The sequence below is a fragment of the Aythya ferina genome, assembly GCF_964211825.1.
Source record: "Aythya ferina genome assembly, chromosome: 2".
Classification (NCBI taxonomy): domain Eukaryota; kingdom Metazoa; phylum Chordata; class Aves; order Anseriformes; family Anatidae; genus Aythya; species Aythya ferina.
The window spans coordinates 441,283-461,088 of NC_140297.1; the positions used below are offsets into that span (position 1 = coordinate 441,283).

The window sequence follows — 19,806 nt, forward strand, 5'->3', positions numbered from 1 at the left end:
GACCATTTTCAGGTGCAGACAAGTCAGGCAACAGTGCTATCTTCCAATTTGAATTCATGTGTTTCTGAGTGAGTTGAAGTGCTCACCCCAGTTTCCTGCTGAAGTGGTCAGTCCCGGCAGGCTGTCCCCCTGTTCTTACTGTTTTGTGCATTGCTGCCCCTCAGTCAGGCTGGAGAAGGACAAGTGCAACTTGCTACCTGGGATCTGTAATCACCACAGTCTCTGCTAGGTGCTTGCCTGCAGACCCCACTACTGTGGCAATTGCCCCATATCCCCACGCTCACAGGTCTGTGTCCACTGAGCAGCCTATTCCTGTAGGGCACAGGCAGCCAGATATGGAAGGAAGCAAGAGAAGGATCCCAGGGAGCTCAAGGTCACAAAGCCATGGAGGTTGAGTTGGCTCTGTCAAGTCAGAGCAGTTGCTAATGAACTCTAAGACCATTTTAAAGTGCTCTGCACAGGAAATCTGCCCACAGTGTGGGTCCAGTGCTGGGTGCAGGAGTCACGAGGGGTGCCAAGAAAGGCTGAAGTCCCACAAACAGGAATGAGCTCCACTCAGTGGCATAGGGCATGGCTTAATTCTTGCTTAGTAGACCTGACACCTGGTGAGGATGGGAGTGCTTCACATGTGCATTGCCTGTGTTTTTTTTTGTTTCACCTGTGGACCCTGGGGCAGAAGGGCAAGGAGAGATTGTGCAGATGTGCCTGGATTGACTGATGTCACCCTGGCTGCTGAAACAGTTGGTTGGCACCTTAGATGGCCTGTGTGCCCCTAGTAAACCCAGAAGCCTTCACTCACCATCTCTTAGAAAGTATTCCTTTGTGAAAGCCTCACAAGAGTTGTGCTGCTTTGGCATGTGTTGAGCCACTGCAGGTCCTGCTGGGAGCTCTTCCTGGCTAGGAAGAAAGATTTCCCTTGTCAGCATGGGAAAATGAGAAGTCAAATCAGGAAAACCCAACTTAAGGGCTGCTTCTAGGCACTCTGCTGAACCACAGAGGTCACAGAGGTTGGTGCACAAGACTGGCCACTGTCACTTCTGCCCTTATATCATATCATAGAACAGCTCGGGTTGGAAGGAACCAGAAAGATCATCTAGTTCCAAACCCCCTACCATAGGCAGGGATGCCACCCACTAGATCAGGTTGTCCAGGGCCTCATCCAACCTGGTCTTGAACACCTCCAGGGATGGGGCATCCACAACCTCTCTGGGCAACCTGTTCCAGTGCCTCACCACTTTCTGAGTGAAGAATTTGCTCCTAACCTCTAATCTAAATCTTCCCTTTTTTAGTTTAAAACCATTCCCTCTTGTTCTATCATTATCTGCTCAAGGAAAAAGTTACTCCCCGTCTTTTTTATAAGCTTCCTTTAAGTATTGAAAATCCTTACCCTGGAGCCTTCTCTGCTTTAGGCTGAACATTCCCAGCTCTCTCAGCCTTTTTTCATAGGAGAGGGGTTCCAGCCATCTGATCATCTTAGTGGCCCTACTCTGGACCCATTCTAACAGATTCACATCCTTCTTGGGCTGGGGGCCCCAGCCATCAACTAAGATGGCTAACAAAGCCCAAGACAAAATACTCTTAAATGAATGCTCAGGAAGCAATGCACTAGACAATCCAATCTCATAATCTAAAGAGAAGTAACACCTCCATGCCATCAAATGCCATTTATACACTTTAAGAAAAAAAGAACATGTATGCTAGGATTGGATCAGTCTCTGTTGAGAAGTTTTCACTCAGAAAGACTATGTAAAACATGAGCAACCAAGGCAGAAGTCATCCTGCTATTCTGCACTGTATTACCATTAGTGAAAAAATAGTGGTTTCCATGTAAGCTACTAGCTGGGAACATAAAAAATGGGAGCAACCAGGACAACCAAATAACTTCAGACCTTGCATTCCACCTTGAAAGTGTGGAGATGCTTTTGCTAATGTGTAAGCTCATCACCAGCCTCCACCTGGACATAGAGCCATTGACCACCACTCTCTGGGTTCGACCTTCAAGCCAATTCCTTATGCACTGGATGGTCCACCTTTCCAATCCATCTCTCTCCGATTTGGAGATCAGGATGTCATGTGGGACTGTGTCACAGACCTTACAGAAATCCAGGTAGATGACATCGGTTGGTCTTCTCTTGTCAACTGATGCAGTCACTCTATGGTAGAAGGGCAGCAGATTGGTCAGGCATGACTTGCCCTTGGTGAAGCCATCCTGGCTGTCTCAGATCACCTCTTTGTCTTGCATTTGCCTTGACATTGCTTCCAGAAGGATCTGTTCCATGGTCTTCCCAGGCACAGAGGTGAGGCTCGTTGGTCTGTAGTTCCCTGGGTCTTCCTTTCTATCCTTTTTAAAAATGGGAGAGATGTTTCCTTTTTTGTCATCAGGGACTTCACCTGACTGCCAGGACTTTTCAAATACATGTATGATGGAGAGAGGCTTGGCATCTACATCAGCCAGTTCCCTCAGGACCCTGGGATGCATGTCATCAGGACCTCTTGTGCAGAAAGGTTTGTGATGGCATGCTAGTTCTGGCCCCAAGTCCTAAAATGGACCACTCTGAGTTTTCCTCTCTTTAAGTTATACTCTATCCCTATTTCAGAAATGCTGGCTTGGGCCAAGACCTTAGGAGTAGCCTTTTAATGTCCCTAAGGTCTCTTCAGCAACAAAATTATGCACCTAGAAATGCTTCTACTATTAATGAAGATCCTGGGTTCTTATTCCAGCTATGATGCTGCCAGACCAATGTCCCAAGGCATAAGAGGGTGGCTCCACAGCTGCTACAGACAGGTTTTATGGTACAAAGTTGAAGACAGAATCACAAGGGGGCAACTCAGCAATGAGGTGGAAACCTGTAAGACTGCACTTGCAGAAGCCAGCAGCAACCGCCTGCCTGCTCCTTGCATCCAGACTGCACACTAGGGCAGGACTGGCATGCTGGCTGTTACCCACCAGATTGAGTGTGCTGACAGAGCCTGCTCAAGCGTTGTTTTGTAGTGGGCCACTTCATGGATACAGTCGAACAGCAGAGTCTGTGCCTAAAACAAGCCTAGCTTCTGTTAACGCAACAGCACAGCCAAAGCTAGCCCGTTCTCTAGATTTTCCAAACTCTGAGTGACTCATTTTGCAACATTACCTTTGCTTTTAATATGTTTACTAGCTATACTGCAGGAATGCCTAGAGGCCACGACCAGATTCAGTCCTGTTGTGCTAGATTCTGTGTACAGATTGTAAGTGGAGCAGGTAGAGGCATAAAGTTAAGGTTGCATAGCAGTTTGCATTAGAAAGACCTGCTTTCATTTGAGAGTCAGTTATTAAACTTTAACTGTTGCAGTTGTGGTTTGCCATGCTGTGTCTGTCTCAGACTGAATTTTTCCCTTCACAGCTGCAGCAAAAATTAATTCAAATAATCCCCAGGGTGAGATTAAGGCACATGGCAGACCCTTGGCCTCTACTTAGCGAACAGTCTGTGTCCAGGAGGACACTCTCGACACCACACGCCGGAGCAGCAGTTAGCAGTACAGGAAGGAGGGCTGGCCTGGATGATTCTGCCCAGTAGCATGTGACCAACTTTTCCTAAACTGCACGCCTTTGAGGATCCCATTTTGCATGTGCCCAGCAAGGACATATTCAAGGCTGATAGTTTTCTCCCAGGAAGCCTGTGCCTGAGCAGTTGAAGCCATGCCAGATCCTCTGTGCTGACCAGACAGGTCGTGTACCATCCTCAGCATAGACACTGTCCAAATCGTCAAGGGCTGAGCAGCAGAACACTGTCCACTCTTGCTTACTGACTCCAGAAATGCAGGTATACTGACTTCTATTCTCATGTGCCTGCAGCAAGGAACAGACAAGAGAAAGAAGGCGCCTCAGAGGTTCTAATCCTGAAAGCAGACAGAAAGAGGGATGGAAGCAAAGGCAGACTGGGGAAGGAGGTACTCATGGCCCAGCATAGTGAGACCACGGGCCAAGTGCTGAGGCAGATAAACACAGAGCTGTGACGCAACAATCTCCAGACATAAGGGAGAGATCAGGCTTCCTCCTGAAACTCTATTTCAGCGCCTGATAACGTAACCAGCAAGGTCCTGAGAGCTGTCAGTTGCTGAGGGTGCAGTGAAACCAGGGGCATTACAAAGTGCACTTGCAATTAATATTTCTCATGTAGCTGGTGTGTTGGGCAGTGTATCTTGAGGGATGTTAAAGGAACATGCTAGATACCTGCAAAGTGGGGGATGGAGCCTGATAAAATGGAATAGAGTGGCTCCCTGCAGGGAAAGCATGTTGGGAGGGAGAAATGTGCAGGGAGAGTACTGAACAGTGGATGTCTGAGCCTCAAGTGGAAGCCATGGAAACTGCATTTGCACCAGGCTGAAAAACTGTGGAAGGTTATACATAGGATGCAGAAAGAGAGGAAGCCCCTGGAGGTCTAAGGGGCGGTAGAGTTATCACATGCAGCTTGGACCCCTCACCCTTCCAGTCTGGCTCACCCTGCAAGGGTGGCAGTTGTGAGAACTCTCAAACTGTATCTTGTGCAATGTGTGCAGTAGCATACAATATTTGTTTTTTTTTTTTTTTTTTTTTTTTTTTTTTTTTTTTCTTGCAAACCTTGTTTCAAGTCCCTCAGCCTTCTCTGTTTCTTTGTTTTATGATTTGGTAAATGAACTTCTACCTTACTTAACTGCAAATCTCATGAGACAAAGTGAACCTGAGTGGAGTAAGCTGTCAGGGCCATGTGAAGTTGCCATTTCCCTCCTCCTGGTGGTTTGGCTCTCTGGAGTCAGAGCCAACTTAGGCAATGCGGCTGTCTGTCCTTGGGGGGCCTCAGCAAGGGCCTACCCGTCTTTGGCTAAGGATCTGCTTCTAAGCATGGGCTCTCACCTTTAGCCTCTGCCTGGCCCAAGCTGGAGGTACAGCTTGTGTCTGACCTTGTACATCCCTGATGCCAACATCAATCCTGACCCACTGACTTGACTTTCTGGCTTGCTCTGGGACTTCCTTGCCACTTGGAAGCTGGGGCTTGCTGGGGGATCATTTGACTATTGGTGACTCTGGTTACTGTCAGCAGATTTGTTCTGATCACTTTTCTTAGAGTTTTGTCGGACTTCATCCTTGTCAGTGAGACCACTACCCCACCTGCCTTACTGCAATTCTTGCTTTGTGGCTTCCCTTCCCTACCAGATCATCCTTTCCTTGCTGTTCCTGGCATTGGTAAACTGAGAGTCAGTGTCTGCAGAGGGACAAGTGCTGCAGGTAACACAAGTGTGTGAGCAGGTAAGCAGAATCTTCTACTCGGGGACATATTTAGGGACTTGCAGCGTGTAAGCTACTGATTTGCAGAGGTCAGTGTGGCAACTTGCGTTACTGGTTTCAGGAAGGACCTGCCCTTTTGGGCATAGGCAATCGTTCTTCTGTGTGAGAGCTGTATTTCATTCCCCACCTCTCCGGGTTTCCCCAGCAAAGTCACATAAGATAGCAATTCCTTGTTGCTCTCAACCTTGCTAACTTACATGTAAGTAAGTTAGCAGTAAAATGAACCCAAATTCTGCCCATGAAGATGACTTCAATGTGGAGGTTCCTTTCCCACAGAGCCATATGGTGGATGGGACAGGAGAGTTGGGCCAAGGACAGATAAAACGTGGATGCTGACTTGCAGACTTTATATACCTTTTGGTGCCACAGCTGTTCTCTAAGGTGGAATTCATCCAAACGCTGTTCACTGCCAGCCTCCTTCTCAGCCTGGAACCTGGGCCCTTGTCCTAGAGAAGGGGCTAGTTGCCCTGTGCCCTACAAGCACTTCTCTTCCTTGGTGATCCAAGCGCCATCAGTCAGCGGGAGGTGCCTGCATGGGAGTGGTGAGAGGGATCCCTCTTGCCAGGCCTCATCTTTATTTGAGCCTGTATGATTATTTTAGCATTAGTTTTTCCACACCTTTGTCTCTGGGGACAGTGCAGCTCTTGCCACAGAGGGCTGTTTCCTTGAGATTAGAAGGATGTACCACAGAGAAAGGTATAAAAACATGCAGAAAGGAAAGGCTTTCTGTAGGAATTCAGATTGTGCCTGTTTAGTGGAGGAAAGTTGAGGACCATGTCGTCAGCCTGATGGGCCTATTCACCTTCATTTACATGCTCCACACAGGATTCAAATGTCCACTTACATGGTTGGACCATCATGTCCCACACAGAACACATAATTGAAGGCTGCAACAAAATGGTGCCCCAGATCCCCCTGGGAATAGAGTAGGAGAGGTTATATGAAGATGGAAATCTGTGCATTTACACAGATGTAACCAGGGATCCTGGGGAGACAAGCAGAGAGTAGTGCACCCCCAGTCAGAGGGTAAGTGCAAGCAGACACAGCAGTCCTCAGCAGAGGACTACCTTGGGTGATTGCTGGAGGTCTGGCACATAGCTGTGCCACTGCAGATACCGTCAGAGTGAGCTTAGACATGACTTCAGCTCCAACATTTCTCTGCTTCTAAGTGCTTAAGGTGGCAATACTGATGCTGATGTTCTTTCAAAGCAGGGCTGTGCCTTCCTCGATGTTTGGTGGGTTACATGCCCAGTGACTACCTCTTCTGACAGTGCTGGTGACTGGTCTGAAGGCGCTTCTTCTGACCAGTAGACAAAAGCACAGTGAAAGTGCCGAGTGGGGTCATAAATACTCCACTTTAATATGGGGACTCCCCGCAGGAGCTAGGCCATGCTCCCCACGACGCACACCGAAGCAGGGCAGAGCTGTGGAGCTCTCACAGCAGTGCAGGAGCTTGTGCTGGTCTCACTTACTCTGCAGATCGCGCACAGAAGGGCCCATCGGCAGCCAGTCCGTAGGTGCAGCTGCATCACACTCCGCGAGCTGGCAGGAGAGGCAGACCCCAGCGGCTTTGTGCAGTTACAGGGCAGCGCAGGCAGGCTGGCAGACCCCAGCCACGGCTGGCCTCGGGAAGTCCGTGCGCTCGCTGCCTCCTGCCCGGCTCTACCCCGACGGAGCCGGGTACCGGGAGCCCTCCTCCGGCGCAGGACACCCGGTCCCCGGCTGGAGCGCGGCCGAGCTCGCAGAGCGCGTCCTCGAGCCGCCCGCCGGCCCCGCGGCGCCCTCGCCCGCGGCTGCTCGCCCCGCGGAGCCCCGCTCCGAGCCCGCCGCGGAGGTTCGGGGGCCAGCAGCGGGCGGCCGAGCCCCGCCGCGCCCGGGGCAGAGACGGGCGCTGCCCCCAGCGCTGCGCGGCGGGAGCCCGGCGAGACCCGGCCGGTGCCTAGCGAGGGCTTGGTCCTTCGGGGTTCTCCATCCCGCCCGCAGCCAGCGGCCGGGAGCCGTCGGGAGCGCCGGCCTGGGCCGACTTCGGGGGACGGCAGGGCCGGAGCGGAGCAGGGCTGGCTCGCCCCGTCCGCTGTCCCGGGCCCGGGGGCGGCCCGAGGAACGCTGTGCCGCGCGGCGCAGCCCCGTCCCGTCCCCCACAAAAGCGCCCTTGTGCTGGCCCCGTAATTGCTAATCATCAATCACCATTAATAACAGCTGATGAGGCGGGAGGGGGAGGCGCCTTCCCAGGGGCCGGCTGCGCCGGGGGGAGCGGGGAGCCCTGCCCCGGCGGAGCGGGCGCTGAAGGAGGAACTCGACCGTGATGTGCGGAAGATGGATGAGAGCAGAGGGCGACACCCCCGCCCGCCTCCCCTCCCCACCCCTCCCCTCCGCGGCCCGGCCCGGCCCCCCCGCGGCGGGGCGGGCGGGCGGGCGGCTCCGAGCGCGCCTCCACTCCGCCGCGCCGAGCCAGCGAGCGGGCGGGCGGGCGGCAGCTCTCGCCGGGCGCCGGAGCCCACGGGAGGCGGCGGGCGCGGGCCGGGGCCGGGGCCGCGGCGGGGCCCGGCGGCGGCGGCGGCGGCGGCGGCGGCGCGGCGAGTTGGCGGCGGCCCGAGCTCGCCGGAAAGTTGGTGCCGGCTGAGCCGGCGGCGCCCGCTCGCCATGCAGAGACCCAGCGGCCAGGGGACCGCCTTCTCCATCGACTCGCTCATCGGGACGCCGCCGCCGCGCTCCGGGCACCTGCTCTACACCGGCTACCCCATGTTCATGCCGTACCGGCCGCTGGTGCTGCCGCAGGCGCTGTCCCACGCGCCCCTGCAGTCGGGGCTGCCGCCGCTGGCGCCGCTGGCCTCCTTCGCCGGCCGCCTCACCAACACCTTCTGCGCCAGTCTGGGCCAGGCCGTGCCCTCCATGGTGGCGCTCACCACGGCCCTGCCCAGCTTCTCTGAGCCCCCCGACGGCTTCTACCCGCCGCAGGAGCTGCCCCCGCCGCGCGCCAACCCCGACGCCGGCTGCCGGCGGGGCGCCGAGGGCCTGGAGGCGGAGGAGCTGCCCCCGGGGCGCGACAAGGGGCCGCCCGAGCCGCCGCTGCACTTCCCGGACCCCTTCCCCGGCCTGGCAGGTAAGAGCGGCGCGGGCCGGCCCCGGCCGGGGGTTGCCAGTCGCCTGCTGCGATCGCCGTCCGGTCCCGCAGCCCCGAGGGGCCCCCGCCGGGGGCAGCGCCGCCCGCCCGGCCCCTCTTCGGGCTCTGCCCGCTTCTCCAGCGATGGCTGCGGGCGGGCGGTACTGCCGGCCTCCGAGCTCCCCGGGGTAGGATCCCCGGAGCCGGGTGCGCTGGGACCGGGGTGCGGCGGACGGGACGGCCGGGCAGCGATGGCCGTGGCGGCGGGCGGGAGGGACCTGCCCCCGGTCCGTCCCGTCGGTTCGAGCCGGGAGGACCGTGTCCGTTCCGCTCCGGACCGCCTCCGCCGCTCTGCAGCGAGCGCAACTTTGGCGGCTCGGAGCCAAACTCCCCCCGCCGCGTCCGGCCCGCGGGGAGGGCGAGAGCCGCCGCTCGGGGCCCCGGCGCAGGGCGGCCCGGCGGGACGGGGCGGAGCGGAGCGGGCTCCCGGAGCCGATCCCGGCCCGGCGGCGCGGAGCTCTCCGAGGTGCTGGCACCCGGCCCGGGGCGAGCGAGGCGGAGGGGCCGCCGGGCGGCCGCGGCGGGTCCCGGTCCCGCTCAGTGTCAGCCGCGCAGTGTCCCCGGCACGGCGCCGCGTCCCGGGCGGACCGCGGGGCAAGGATCTCCGGGCACGGCCGGAACCGTGTGCGGGCGAGCCCGCAAGCCCACCCCGGGCCGGGTCCCGCCGCGGCATCCCGGCGCCCCCAGCCCCTCCCGAGCCCGCGATGCGGGGCAGCTCTCGTGGCCCGGCGGCAGCGCCGCCCGGAGCCCCTCTGCCCTTCCTGCCCGCCTGCCGCCCCGTGCCGCTGTGCCCGCAGCCTCGGCGCCGGCTTTGCCCGACGGCGCGGGCAGGCGGCGGCTTCGCTCCTGCGATAGCGCTCGGTGCCGGCCGCGGGCTGCTCCCGCTGCTGTGGCGTAGCCGCGGGGCTCTCTCCTTTGTGAGCCGTGCCGCTCCCGAATGTGCGGGCGCCAGCCTCGGTGACTTGTTGCTCCGTATTTCTCGGCCAGCTCCAGCTCTTGCTCTCTTCCACCTCCACTCCTTCAGCGCAGGGATTGAGGCTTCTCTTCTGCGGGGAGACTGAGACAAACCAGCCCCCGGCTTTCTTTGGCACGGCCTGTCGGTCCTGAGAGCTGCCTCCCCTGGTCAGCCCCGAGATCCACCTTTGTCTCATAGGCTTCCCGGCATGGATGCGTGCTGAGCAGTCTTTGGTGCTTTTTGCAGTGCTCGGCTACTTGTTCTTCATCCTCCCTTTGGCCTCTCCTTGGTAAGCCCGTGTCTTGCCCTGCCTTCTTCTTTGGTCAGAATACCCCATTCAGGTACCCCTGGAACCCAGTTTAGGACAACTGGAGCATTTTGCCTCCCTGCTGCCTTTATTTTACAGAGGCTTTGGTGATGCTTCGGTGCTCCCAGGCCTCTGTGCTGAGTTGAAAACCAAGTGCAGACTCACATTTGTTTGGAAAGCCTCCTCAGGGGGCAGAACTGCCCAGGCCACCCGCTGTCTGTATGACCACAGCCTCTTGGTCTATAGGGAAATGAACTGTACTGTGCTTGATCTCCCTCCATGGCTCCTCTGTACATAAGCCCAACATGTTCTCTCCTCCTGAGGGACTCAGATGAGCTGTTCTGAAAATTGGACATTTCTGAAATTGAGAAATTGTATCTCTAAGGCTCACCCTGTTGTGACTGCTTCGTGTGATGGAAGGAAATATGTCTTGTTGCTGCTGTTTGCTCACTGCTGCATATTGGCTGTCTCTCAGCACTGTGCTTGCTCTGGAGCCACAAAAGATGCTTGTCCTTCTGCCCATGTGGAGCTGTGTGGGCTCCTCTGCCCAGGCCCAAGAAGATGTGTCAGATCAAATGTGTCTGTCTTTTCCTTTACCTAATGTTTCTCCTGACTGTACCCGTCCCTTGCAGATGGACAATAGGGCTTATTTTATCAACCAGCTCAGATGTAAACCAGGATGGTAGCTGTGTGGTTTTTTTTTTCACTGTTGAGAAAGTCAGAGAAAGATGATTCATATCAGGAGATTCCTAAAATCACCTATAGTGCAGTTTGCTCTAGCATCCTGTCCATGACCCTGATGAAGAGCAGTTGTCCAGCGAAAAGTAAGAGAGCACAAGCCCGTGCAATACTTTCCAAAAATGACACTTCCCCAGCATCCAGCCACCTGCACTTCAGTGGCTTCCCAAGCTAGCTTTTGTTTCTCTATATTGAGTAACCTCTGACCAATTCTTCTTCTTTGACCTTATCTAGTCTCCCTTGGAGTACACCAGAAAGGAGGGACAAACTTGGCATCAACCACTTCCTGGGGCAAGGTGTTCCACAGATCTCTCATCTGTAGAAGAACCATGTGAAGTAGCTCCTTTTGTCTGTCTTGCTGACATCAATCATACCCTCTTCAGGGTATAATTCTGTCCCTAGACTCCATTGGCACCTCCATCACACATGTGCCTGCAGAGACAAAGTCAGTTGCTTGCCAGATCAGTCAAATGAGTCAATGCTCTATTTTAGGACCTCTCTCTGCATCTACTGTGTTTCAAACTTGCTACCAGTTCTTGCCACACTTGTTGGGAGGGGAGTGTCACGTAGGGGAAACTGGTAGTAAGAAGCAGAAAAGCCTGGAGGCTGCTCTGTAACTACAGCTACAACAAGGAGTGTGACCCCCAGGCAGTCAATGGTATTCAATGCCCTCAGTCCTCCACACCTCCTCTGAGAGCACATTTGTTCCGGAGTTGCAGAGGTCTCCACCAACATCCAAAGTCTCCTTAGTTGATGTAGTAAATCCATGTTCAGTTAGGATCGGAAGCTTTAAGTTGTTTCCTATGAGCATGACAAGGAGCTCTTGAGTGTTTATCAACACAGTGCTCATCTGGCTGTCACAACACCCGTTCTTGATCTGGGTTCCCCTGATCCTGCTTGAATAATGTTGCTACCTGTAATACTCACCAGTCTCTCATCACTGTGCTTATCAAGTCCATAATAAGATCAATGAACAGCTGGGACTTTGTGAAGAGCAAAGAGATGGATCAATCTTATTCTTGGTCTACTGCGCTCTTGTCGATTTTTCAAAGGCACAATACTTTGCTTCGTGACAGCTTCTCAACCTGCTCAAAGGCCTTTGAAAATCTCCGTGTACCTCCCCACCTAATGGGTAGGTTCTGCTGCCTCCACTACCTCCTTGATGAGGACATGCCAGGTGATTAGCAGACCAACATAACAATTTTCTTTGTAAAAAAAACAGTTTAGACTCCGTCATGTGGTTCTGAGTTCCTTACTGGCAACTCAATCTTCTGTAAGATACAAACTAGTCAGAGACTTTAAAATCTGGGGCCTGGCTAAGACAAGTGTATCCAGAGATAGTACGTGTTTTACAAGGTGACACATTACAGTTGGTAGCTCAGAGTTTCTCCAGTCCCTTGGTCCAGTCGGGACCTACAAGAGCAAACACCCAGATCAGTACTGTCTGATAGGGTGGCTGCTGATCCCATCCTCCATCAGCAGGGAAGAGCAGAGTCAGGGCAGGACTTATGGGTACTCTTGGTGAAGACAATGATGTCCTCAGAAGAGCTTTCTTACCTTGTCAGTCCTTGTGCTCCGGTGGGCAGAAGGGGTACACAGAAATGAAAGCTCTCATTTTCCTGAGCAGAGTTAATGCTTGCAGGAGACCATGCACCGACAGCCAAAGTGCTTCATGCCACCTGCTGCTGCTCCTCAGTCCCCCAAGCACAAATTTTCTAGGTCTTTACTACACTCCTGTGCATATGGAAGATTTCTCCCTACCCTTAGGCCCTCATGAAGAAAGGTCTGTCTATTCTTCTGCAGCAAAATAGAGATGAAGGTGTTTCTTCTGTGTAATACAGGAGGAACAGAGACAAAATTCTAGATCTCCAAAGTCACTCACCTGCTCTCTGGAAGTCACAGACTTGCTGCAGGACTGACAGGGGATGTAGGCTCTCCCCAACATTCAGACTCACAAGAAGGTCTCCTGGGCTCAGGCAGTTTCTTACAGCTGCTGCTGGTGTGCTCACAACCCTGCACCTTCAGGCATCTGAGGGCTGTCCTCCCTTCCCCACTGAGAATGAAGTGAGCTTTCTGGAGCTCCAGTGGCCCAGAGTGCTTGTGCCATTCCCTGGAGACTGCTTAGAAGTTTGGAGAGCTGCTGCTGCTCCTGTGTGTAGGATTATATTGACTGGTAGTGCTTCAGGACTAGCTCAGCAGCAGTTCCTGCCTTTGGGTTCAGCTTGGAGTTTGCTGATCTCTTCTAGTCTTGGCATGATGGCAAAACTTTTTCATCTCCTTGTGGGTGACCATGGATCCTCTCCCTTCATCACCCCTGGCTATGGACAGGACCTCTGTCTCCTGTGAGGTCTTTGCTGGAGCCTTTCTATCAGGGAAGCGACTGGCTTCCAAGCTTCTTTCTTCCCCATTGTTCCCACCAATGTTCTCCTTTGCTCCATGGCTGTTTAGCCATTCAGGAGGCACCGGCTTGGATCACAAGAAAGCAGCAAGAAGGTGGATCCCCCCCCCCCCCCATATTCTACCAGTATTCTTGCAGGCAACATAACACAGATGTCTCCTGTGGTTCGAATTCTTCCTCCTGTGTGGGTGGCCCAGAATGAGGTCCTGTCTGTTGGGTGACGCTAGCAGCCTCTAACCTCCTCCCCTGCACAGAATGGCAGGGGAAGCTAAGCCTAGATCATCAGCTGCCTAAGCATGCTGTTCCCTGGCTGCACCTCTGCTGTAGTGCAGGGCCAGGAACGGGGAGATGGCAGCAGGATGCTCCATGTGCTGTGGAGCCCTGCAGAAAGGTTTGCTGCCTGGAACCGGCTCAGGCTGCTGTCTCCAGGAACGTTCGGCTCCTCTGGGCCGGCCCTGTTCTGGATGAACCCGAATAGATGCAGTGGGATGGGGCAGAGGGAGGGCTGAGCTCAGGGACCAAGCACAGATTTTGTCAGGATGCAGAGGTCTGGACAAGCCCTGGGAGGACTGCTATGTGCTCTGCTGTGATGAGGCACGGATGCTGCTCCAGCCGGGTTGCGGGTGGCGGCAGGTGCCGGGGGTGCCTCGCTCCCCGCGATGCCTGCGCATGCAACGGGTCTGGGCTGCGGGCAGCGCGGGGCTGAGCGTGCGGGGCTCCGGGGCAGCGGCACCCCGCGACAACGCCTGCTGCTGGGGAAGCCGCGTCCGCGGGGGACGGCGCGGGCGGCCCCGGGGCGGCGGGGACGGCGCGGGGCCCGCGGGATGCGGCCGCCGGGGGGGGGGGGCGGAGGGGGTCGGGAGCCCCCGCGCCGGGGCCGCGGCTCCGGGGAGCGCGGGGGCGGGCGCTGACGCTGTGTGCCCCGCAGACGGGAAGGCGTACAGCTCGGACGAGGAGAAGCTGGAGGTGAAGTCGGCGGCCACGCCGTGCAGCGAGCGGGAGGAGGAGAGCTCGGCGGGCGACAGCGAGGAGGAGCCCTTCCTGGACGGCTCGGCCGCCGCCGCGCTGGGCACCAAGGGCAAGGGCAAGGGCGGCCCCGCGGCCGAGCAGACCCCGCCGGGCTCCGGGGCCGGCAAGAGCCGCCGGCGGCGCACGGCCTTCACGAGCGAGCAGCTGCTGGAGCTGGAGAAGGAGTTTCACTGCAAGAAGTACCTGAGCCTGACGGAGCGCTCCCAGATCGCGCACGCCCTGAAGCTCAGCGAGGTGCAGGTGAAGATCTGGTTCCAGAACCGCCGCGCCAAGTGGAAACGCATCAAGGCGGGCAACGTGAGCAACCGCTCGGGAGAGCCCGTCCGCAACCCCAAGATCGTGGTGCCCATCCCCGTGCACGTCAACCGCTTCGCCGTGCGCAGCCAGCACCAGCAGATCGAGCAGGGCGCCCGGCCCTGAGCGCCGTCGGGGCTCTCGGACCCTGGGGCGGGAGGGCCGCCGGCAGCGCGGGGGGGGAGCCGGGGCAGCCCGCATTCCTCTGTACATGTCCCTTATTTATTCCGTGTAAACTCTGTACATACGGCAGCGAGTCCGTCCGTCCGAGCCGCGGGGAGCGCGGGCCCCCGCGTGTCCTGGCCCTGCCTCCGGCCGCGCCGGGCCGGGGCCGCGCTGTGCAGGAGCGCCCGCCCATGTATAGCTGTGATTTCAATAAATTATTTTCTATGGAGCCACGCGAGGGTCTGCCGCGGGCCGGGGAGGACGTGCGGCCGGGGCCGGGGCCCGTGGGCACGGCGGGGAGCAGCGGTGGAGTCCGGGCGCCGTCGGGCCTGGTCCGACGCCGGTGCAGAGACACGGGAGGGGGCCGGGGCCGGGGCCGTCCGTCGCCGCCCCCGGAGGCCCCGCTGGCTGCAGCCTGCCCGAGCCGAGCCTGCCCCTGGACTCCCGACACAGCTGTGTCCCCTGCCCTGCTCGGGGTAGCCGGTGTCTTGAGTCTCCCGGGCCCCTGTGCAGGAGCAGCCCCCCAGGTCAGACGGCACGAGGTCAGATCGCCACCCTCCAGCAGGAAAAGCCCTCTCCTGCAGACCTGCTACGAGTCCCAGGCCCTGGCTGGCCATGGGCTGAGCAGAGGAGCAGAGGTCCATGCTTGCATCCCCCTGCAGCCCCTGCCCCTGCCCGCTGTCCCCAGGACTGCCCCGAAGCCCTGCACCAGCTCTTGTGCACGTTTCTGCTGCCGGCACCTCCAAGGCCCCGTGGCGCAGTGCCCTCCTGCTCTTTGGAGCCACGCTGCCTGCTGCTGGAGACGTGCCCTGGAGCCTTTCCTCCTCCCTCAACCCCGAGGAGCCCCTCCCTCACTCCCCCCCCCAGCTGATTGCAGCATGGGGAATAAATGGGGAAATCCTCCTGCAGCTCCAGTGCCTTATTGTCACTGATCCCTGGGGCACTGCTGGGTGCCCGGGCTGCCTGCCCCACAGCTGCGTGGAGGGGAAGGTAAGGGTCTTGCCTTTCCTTGAAAATCTCAGGCTGTCTCACCACTCCCAGCTGCTGCTTCTCCTGATGTGCAGCAGTGAGCACAGGGCCAGGGTGGACGAGACAGTGCTGGCACTGGCACTGTGTCTTCTGCTCCAACCTGCAGCAGGAGCTGGGTTTCACTGTGCTGATGCAGGAGAGGAGTTTCAGTCTCCCTGAGCTCTTGTATCTAGGCTAGCTAGAGCAGTCCTGTTCATGAGAGCCGCTGCATGAGATGCTGCTTCTGAAGCCAGGAGGTGTCTCGTATCTGAACCCAGCCCCAATGCCTGATGAAGAGCCAGTTTTGTGCAGGGTCCAGCTGCACACTGTCAGCAGAGCAGGCAGCCATGTGGGTCCACTGCCAGCTGGGTGTCCAGCCAGGAAGGCCTTTGTTGCTGGTTTGGAGAACATCAGCCAGGGAGCTTGTGTGGTAGCAACACCTATTGCAATCCCACCAGCGGCTCCTGGACAGGGAGAAGGCTCTCTCCAAGTGTGTAGGATGCTGCTGCTGGGATGCCAGGCAGGATTTCTCTGAGTTTTGACGTGGAGTTTGGGTTATATGGGGTCCAGCTGGTCATTGGCACCCCTCCCTTGGAGACACAGCTTTTAAGAGTGGGAGGCACCCCTGACAGCCAGAAGCTGACTTCACAGAATTACAGAATCACAGTTAGAGAATGGCTGACGTTGGAGACACCTCTAGGTCCATCTGGTCCAACCCTTGCTCTAGCAGGGCCACCCAGAGCATGGTACCCAGCACCATGTCCAGGTGTCTTTGGGACATCTCTAAGGAGGAAGGCTCCCCAGCTTCTGTGAGAAACCTGTGCCAGTGCTCTGGGACGTGCACAGCACAGACGTGCTTCCTGATATTCAGATGCACCCTCCTAGGTGCCTGCCCTGATGCCACAGCAAGGGCTGGCACATCTCCACGCTGCCTGGGGCAGGCCCCTTCCACAGCCTTTTCCTTTTCAGCAGAGGTATTCTCTTAATTGGTAGCACGGCTCCATGCTCAGCCTGCACAGCTGAGTTCTCCTGGACCTGCAGAGAACCGGTGAGTGGCTCTGCCTGTCCTGAGGCTCCTGGCTGTGGCTAGCCTGTGTGGGGGCAGCCGCAGCTCAGAGCAACTGCTGCAACAAAGCTGTGCTCCTGGATGTCCCAGGTGGGCGCCTGTTTCCAGGGAGATGTCTGTGGCAGGTCCTGAGACGGTTCTGCAGGATCCTTTCATGACATGGATTCTCAGCACCTGCTGGGGCAGCAGAGCACAGCTGGCTTCTTGCAGCCGTGGCTGGACAAATTCTGCCTCGGTCCCCTGTGCCACTGAGCTGCAGAGCAGCAGTGTTCCCAGGGTGGGCTCGTCCTGCTCGGGTAGCAGCATCTGTTGGCCTTCGCTCTGGATCGGGGAGGTGGATGTCCTCGGGGAGCTGCTCCCAGCTGCGCTGCCCCTGAGGACCACGGCTCTGGTATTCCTTGCTTCTCCCTTCTTGGGAGAACATTAACTTACCTACCCTACACGGCTACCAAATGGGACAAAATGCCATTTGCAGCAATTGCATCAGCTCCTGCACATGAGCTGATACACGTACATCTGGGCCAGACTGGAGAAGGGGGGAGAACGAATAATAAAAGAATTATGCAGCAATAAGCAGTGCTCTGTTACTATAAATGGGCCCACACGAGGGGTCTGTGCCACAGCAACCTAGCATGGCACAGCAGTACAATATTAAATATGGGGCTCTGAAAATTTCCCACAGCTCCAGGGTTGGGGACAGTGTCACTGAAAGGACTTAAAGCTCATTTTAGGGTCCAAGAACTGCCTTTTCTCACTTTGTATTTCTAGCTGATGCTGTGGTTTGGTTTGTCCTGCCCCAATGTCAGTGTCAGTTTGTTGTGTTCTTATCCCATCTCCCCCCACTCTGCACCACACCATCACCATCATGAACTCTGAGTGCTAAGTGCCCCTGCTGTGGCTGCACACTTGTGCATGGACTGCCTGGAGACTAGATCAGCAAAACAGAGCTTTCAGCTGCTCAGAAGTTCATTTTAAAAAAATAAATAATTTTTTTTTTTTTGGTCCTTCACAGTCCAAGAGCCACTACAAAATGCAACCCTCCAAACACTGGTGTTAATATAACTGAAAGTGCTGCGCAGAGCTGAAGCTCAGCCTGGTGCTGCTGGAAGTGACAGATTCACTGCTGTCACCAGGAGTGCTGGAGAGAGCTGCAGAGCAGCACAGTGCTCCTTGCGCTGTGCAGAACGGAGCTCCCCGTGAACCTCGTGCATCGCAGTGAGGCTGCTGCCTCTTGCACAGCCCAGAGCACAGCACTGCAACGCTCCAGTGAACGGCACTGCGTGAGATGGCTCCAGCACCTCCCCGGCAGAAGAGATGCTGGGGCAGAGGGTGCTCCAAGGCTGGAGCTAGAGGTGCTGCAACATTTAGACAAGGGGAAGTGGGGGTGAGAGGTGTGGGGGGGCTGGAGGGGAGCAACAAAGAAAAGCTGGGCAGTAAAGACAGGCCCTTGTGTGACAGGGCCATGCAGATAGGAAGGGAGCTGTGGAGGTCTCTGTTCCAGCTCCTGCTCAAAGCCAGCCTGGTTGGCTAAGGATGCTGAGAAACTTGTCCAGCTGACTTCAAGGATCTCCAAGGATGGCAATCCCACAAGGTCTTAGGGCCCCTGGTCCAGTGTCTGACCACCTTCCCAGTACTTGTTTTTCCTTGTACCAAGCTGGAATTTCCCACATATCAGCTTGTGTCTGCTGACGTGTGTCTGGGAGTAAAATCTGTTATGTGGTACCCAAATGTGTAGGTACGTACATTTGTACATACACACACACAGACATTAAAAGGAAGATACAGATGTAGCTACATAGAGATTGTATATATATGGGCATGCATTTATTTCTACATGTTTCTACATATATACATATACATACAAGACCTTTTTTTTCCCTCATGAGGACAATTTCATCCTTTACAAAAGAACAAATTTGACACAGACCTGCTCACTCATTTGCCTAGAAAATGGTTCTTAAAGAACTAGGAAAGACGTAGCGATTGTGTCCCACGAGATATCTGTTGACTCAGTGGTCCCCTCTCAGGACCAGGTTTACCATACAACAAAGATGGTTCACAGCATTTTCTAACAGTGAGGTTGAATGAAGATTTGCTAGGCCACAGCACAGTGCTGGTGCTGCTGTTTGTTAATTTGCCTGTCCAGGACTTGCTCAGATGCTTAATGGAGCTGCCAGTGGCTCACAGAGAAGCTTCCCAGGCGGTCATGCCATGCTTTTATTTTCAGAGCTGGTGTGCAGCAGTGGCTGCTGTGGGCCCTCTGACCCCAGAACAAGCAGACGGTGCGGGGCAGAGGAATGCTGCACTGTGCTCTTTTCTGCTGTCCTGCAAGGGAGCCTGTGCCATGGGGATGTGTGTGTGTGTGTTTGGGGGTGTCCCCAGGGAGCTGCTCACCATGTTCCTGGACTCCCAGGAGTGCCTGGCCAAGGTCTGGGGAAACGGCTGGCACCACACTTGTACCCACCCTGCAGCAAGGATGCACAGCCTGGGGGAGGTGGGAGGTTGATGCACCCAGCTGCTTGGGGCACACCCTTTGAGGCAAATTGCACCATGCAATATGGGTGTCATCACTGCAGGATATGGATGTCATCACTGCAAGACTCCTGCAATGCAGAGAACCTATACTCCCATGGGGAGAAATTGTCTCTGTTAGGGTACATGGGCAGGAGAGGAACAACCTCCCTTCCCACCAGCCTGGCACCAGGGAAGGGCCAGGAGCTCTCTGACCGTCTGCAAAGCCTCCACAGCCAGCCCTGCAGCACCTGCAGAGCTCAGGGTGCAGCTGCAGAGGGGATTTGGTAGCAAACTCCTGGTGGGTGTGCCTTCAGCACCAAAGGGAAAGAACCCAAGACTTGCAGGAAGTTGTGAAGGGCATGCTGGAACTGGGGCTTGGGAGGTGAGAGGGACCACGGCCAGAGGGACCACTGCTTTGCCGTGGCTCATTCAGGCGCTGGGTGAGTTGTGAAGCACTTCACGTGCCTGCAGTGCCCAATGCTCTCTGTACAGCCAGGGCTGCCAAATCCACCTAAGCAGGGGGAAGTTATGGGCAGGGGGTGCAGGTGCGGTAGTGGGGTATGCTGGTGGCAGATCTTGGCAAGCACAGACCCAGGGAGCTAGGACATTGTCATGCCTCAGCTCTCAGAGGCAGAGCTGACTGGAAACACAGAAGTGCAGAGCAGCAGAAAGATCTCTGCTCTGGCCATCTGTTGTAAAATCACCTCTGCACACAGCCAGTGCTGCCCACAGTCCCCGCACCCACCTACTGGGTGCTGCCCAGAGCTCCCCCACCCGCCAGCTCCCAGTGCTGCCCCACAGGCACGTGGCTGCTCCCCTGCAGCTCTCTGCGCAGGCGCCGTGCTGCACGGCTGAGCTGGGCTTTCA

General features: G+C 56.4%; 1 protein-coding gene across 1 annotated transcript; it reads left to right on the forward strand.

The window, feature by feature from the left end:
- Positions 1–7,836: 7,836 nt before the first annotated feature.
- On the forward strand, positions 7,837–14,555 carry GBX1 (gastrulation brain homeobox 1). Its single transcript, XM_084512136.1, has 2 exons — positions 7,837–8,405; positions 13,792–14,555. The coding sequence occupies exons 1-2, from the start codon at positions 7,946–7,948 to the stop codon at positions 14,310–14,312; spliced, it is 981 nt and encodes a 326-aa protein (XP_084368262.1). The 5' UTR covers positions 7,837–7,945; the 3' UTR covers positions 14,313–14,555.
- The last annotated feature ends 5,251 nt before the right edge of the window (positions 14,556–19,806 follow it).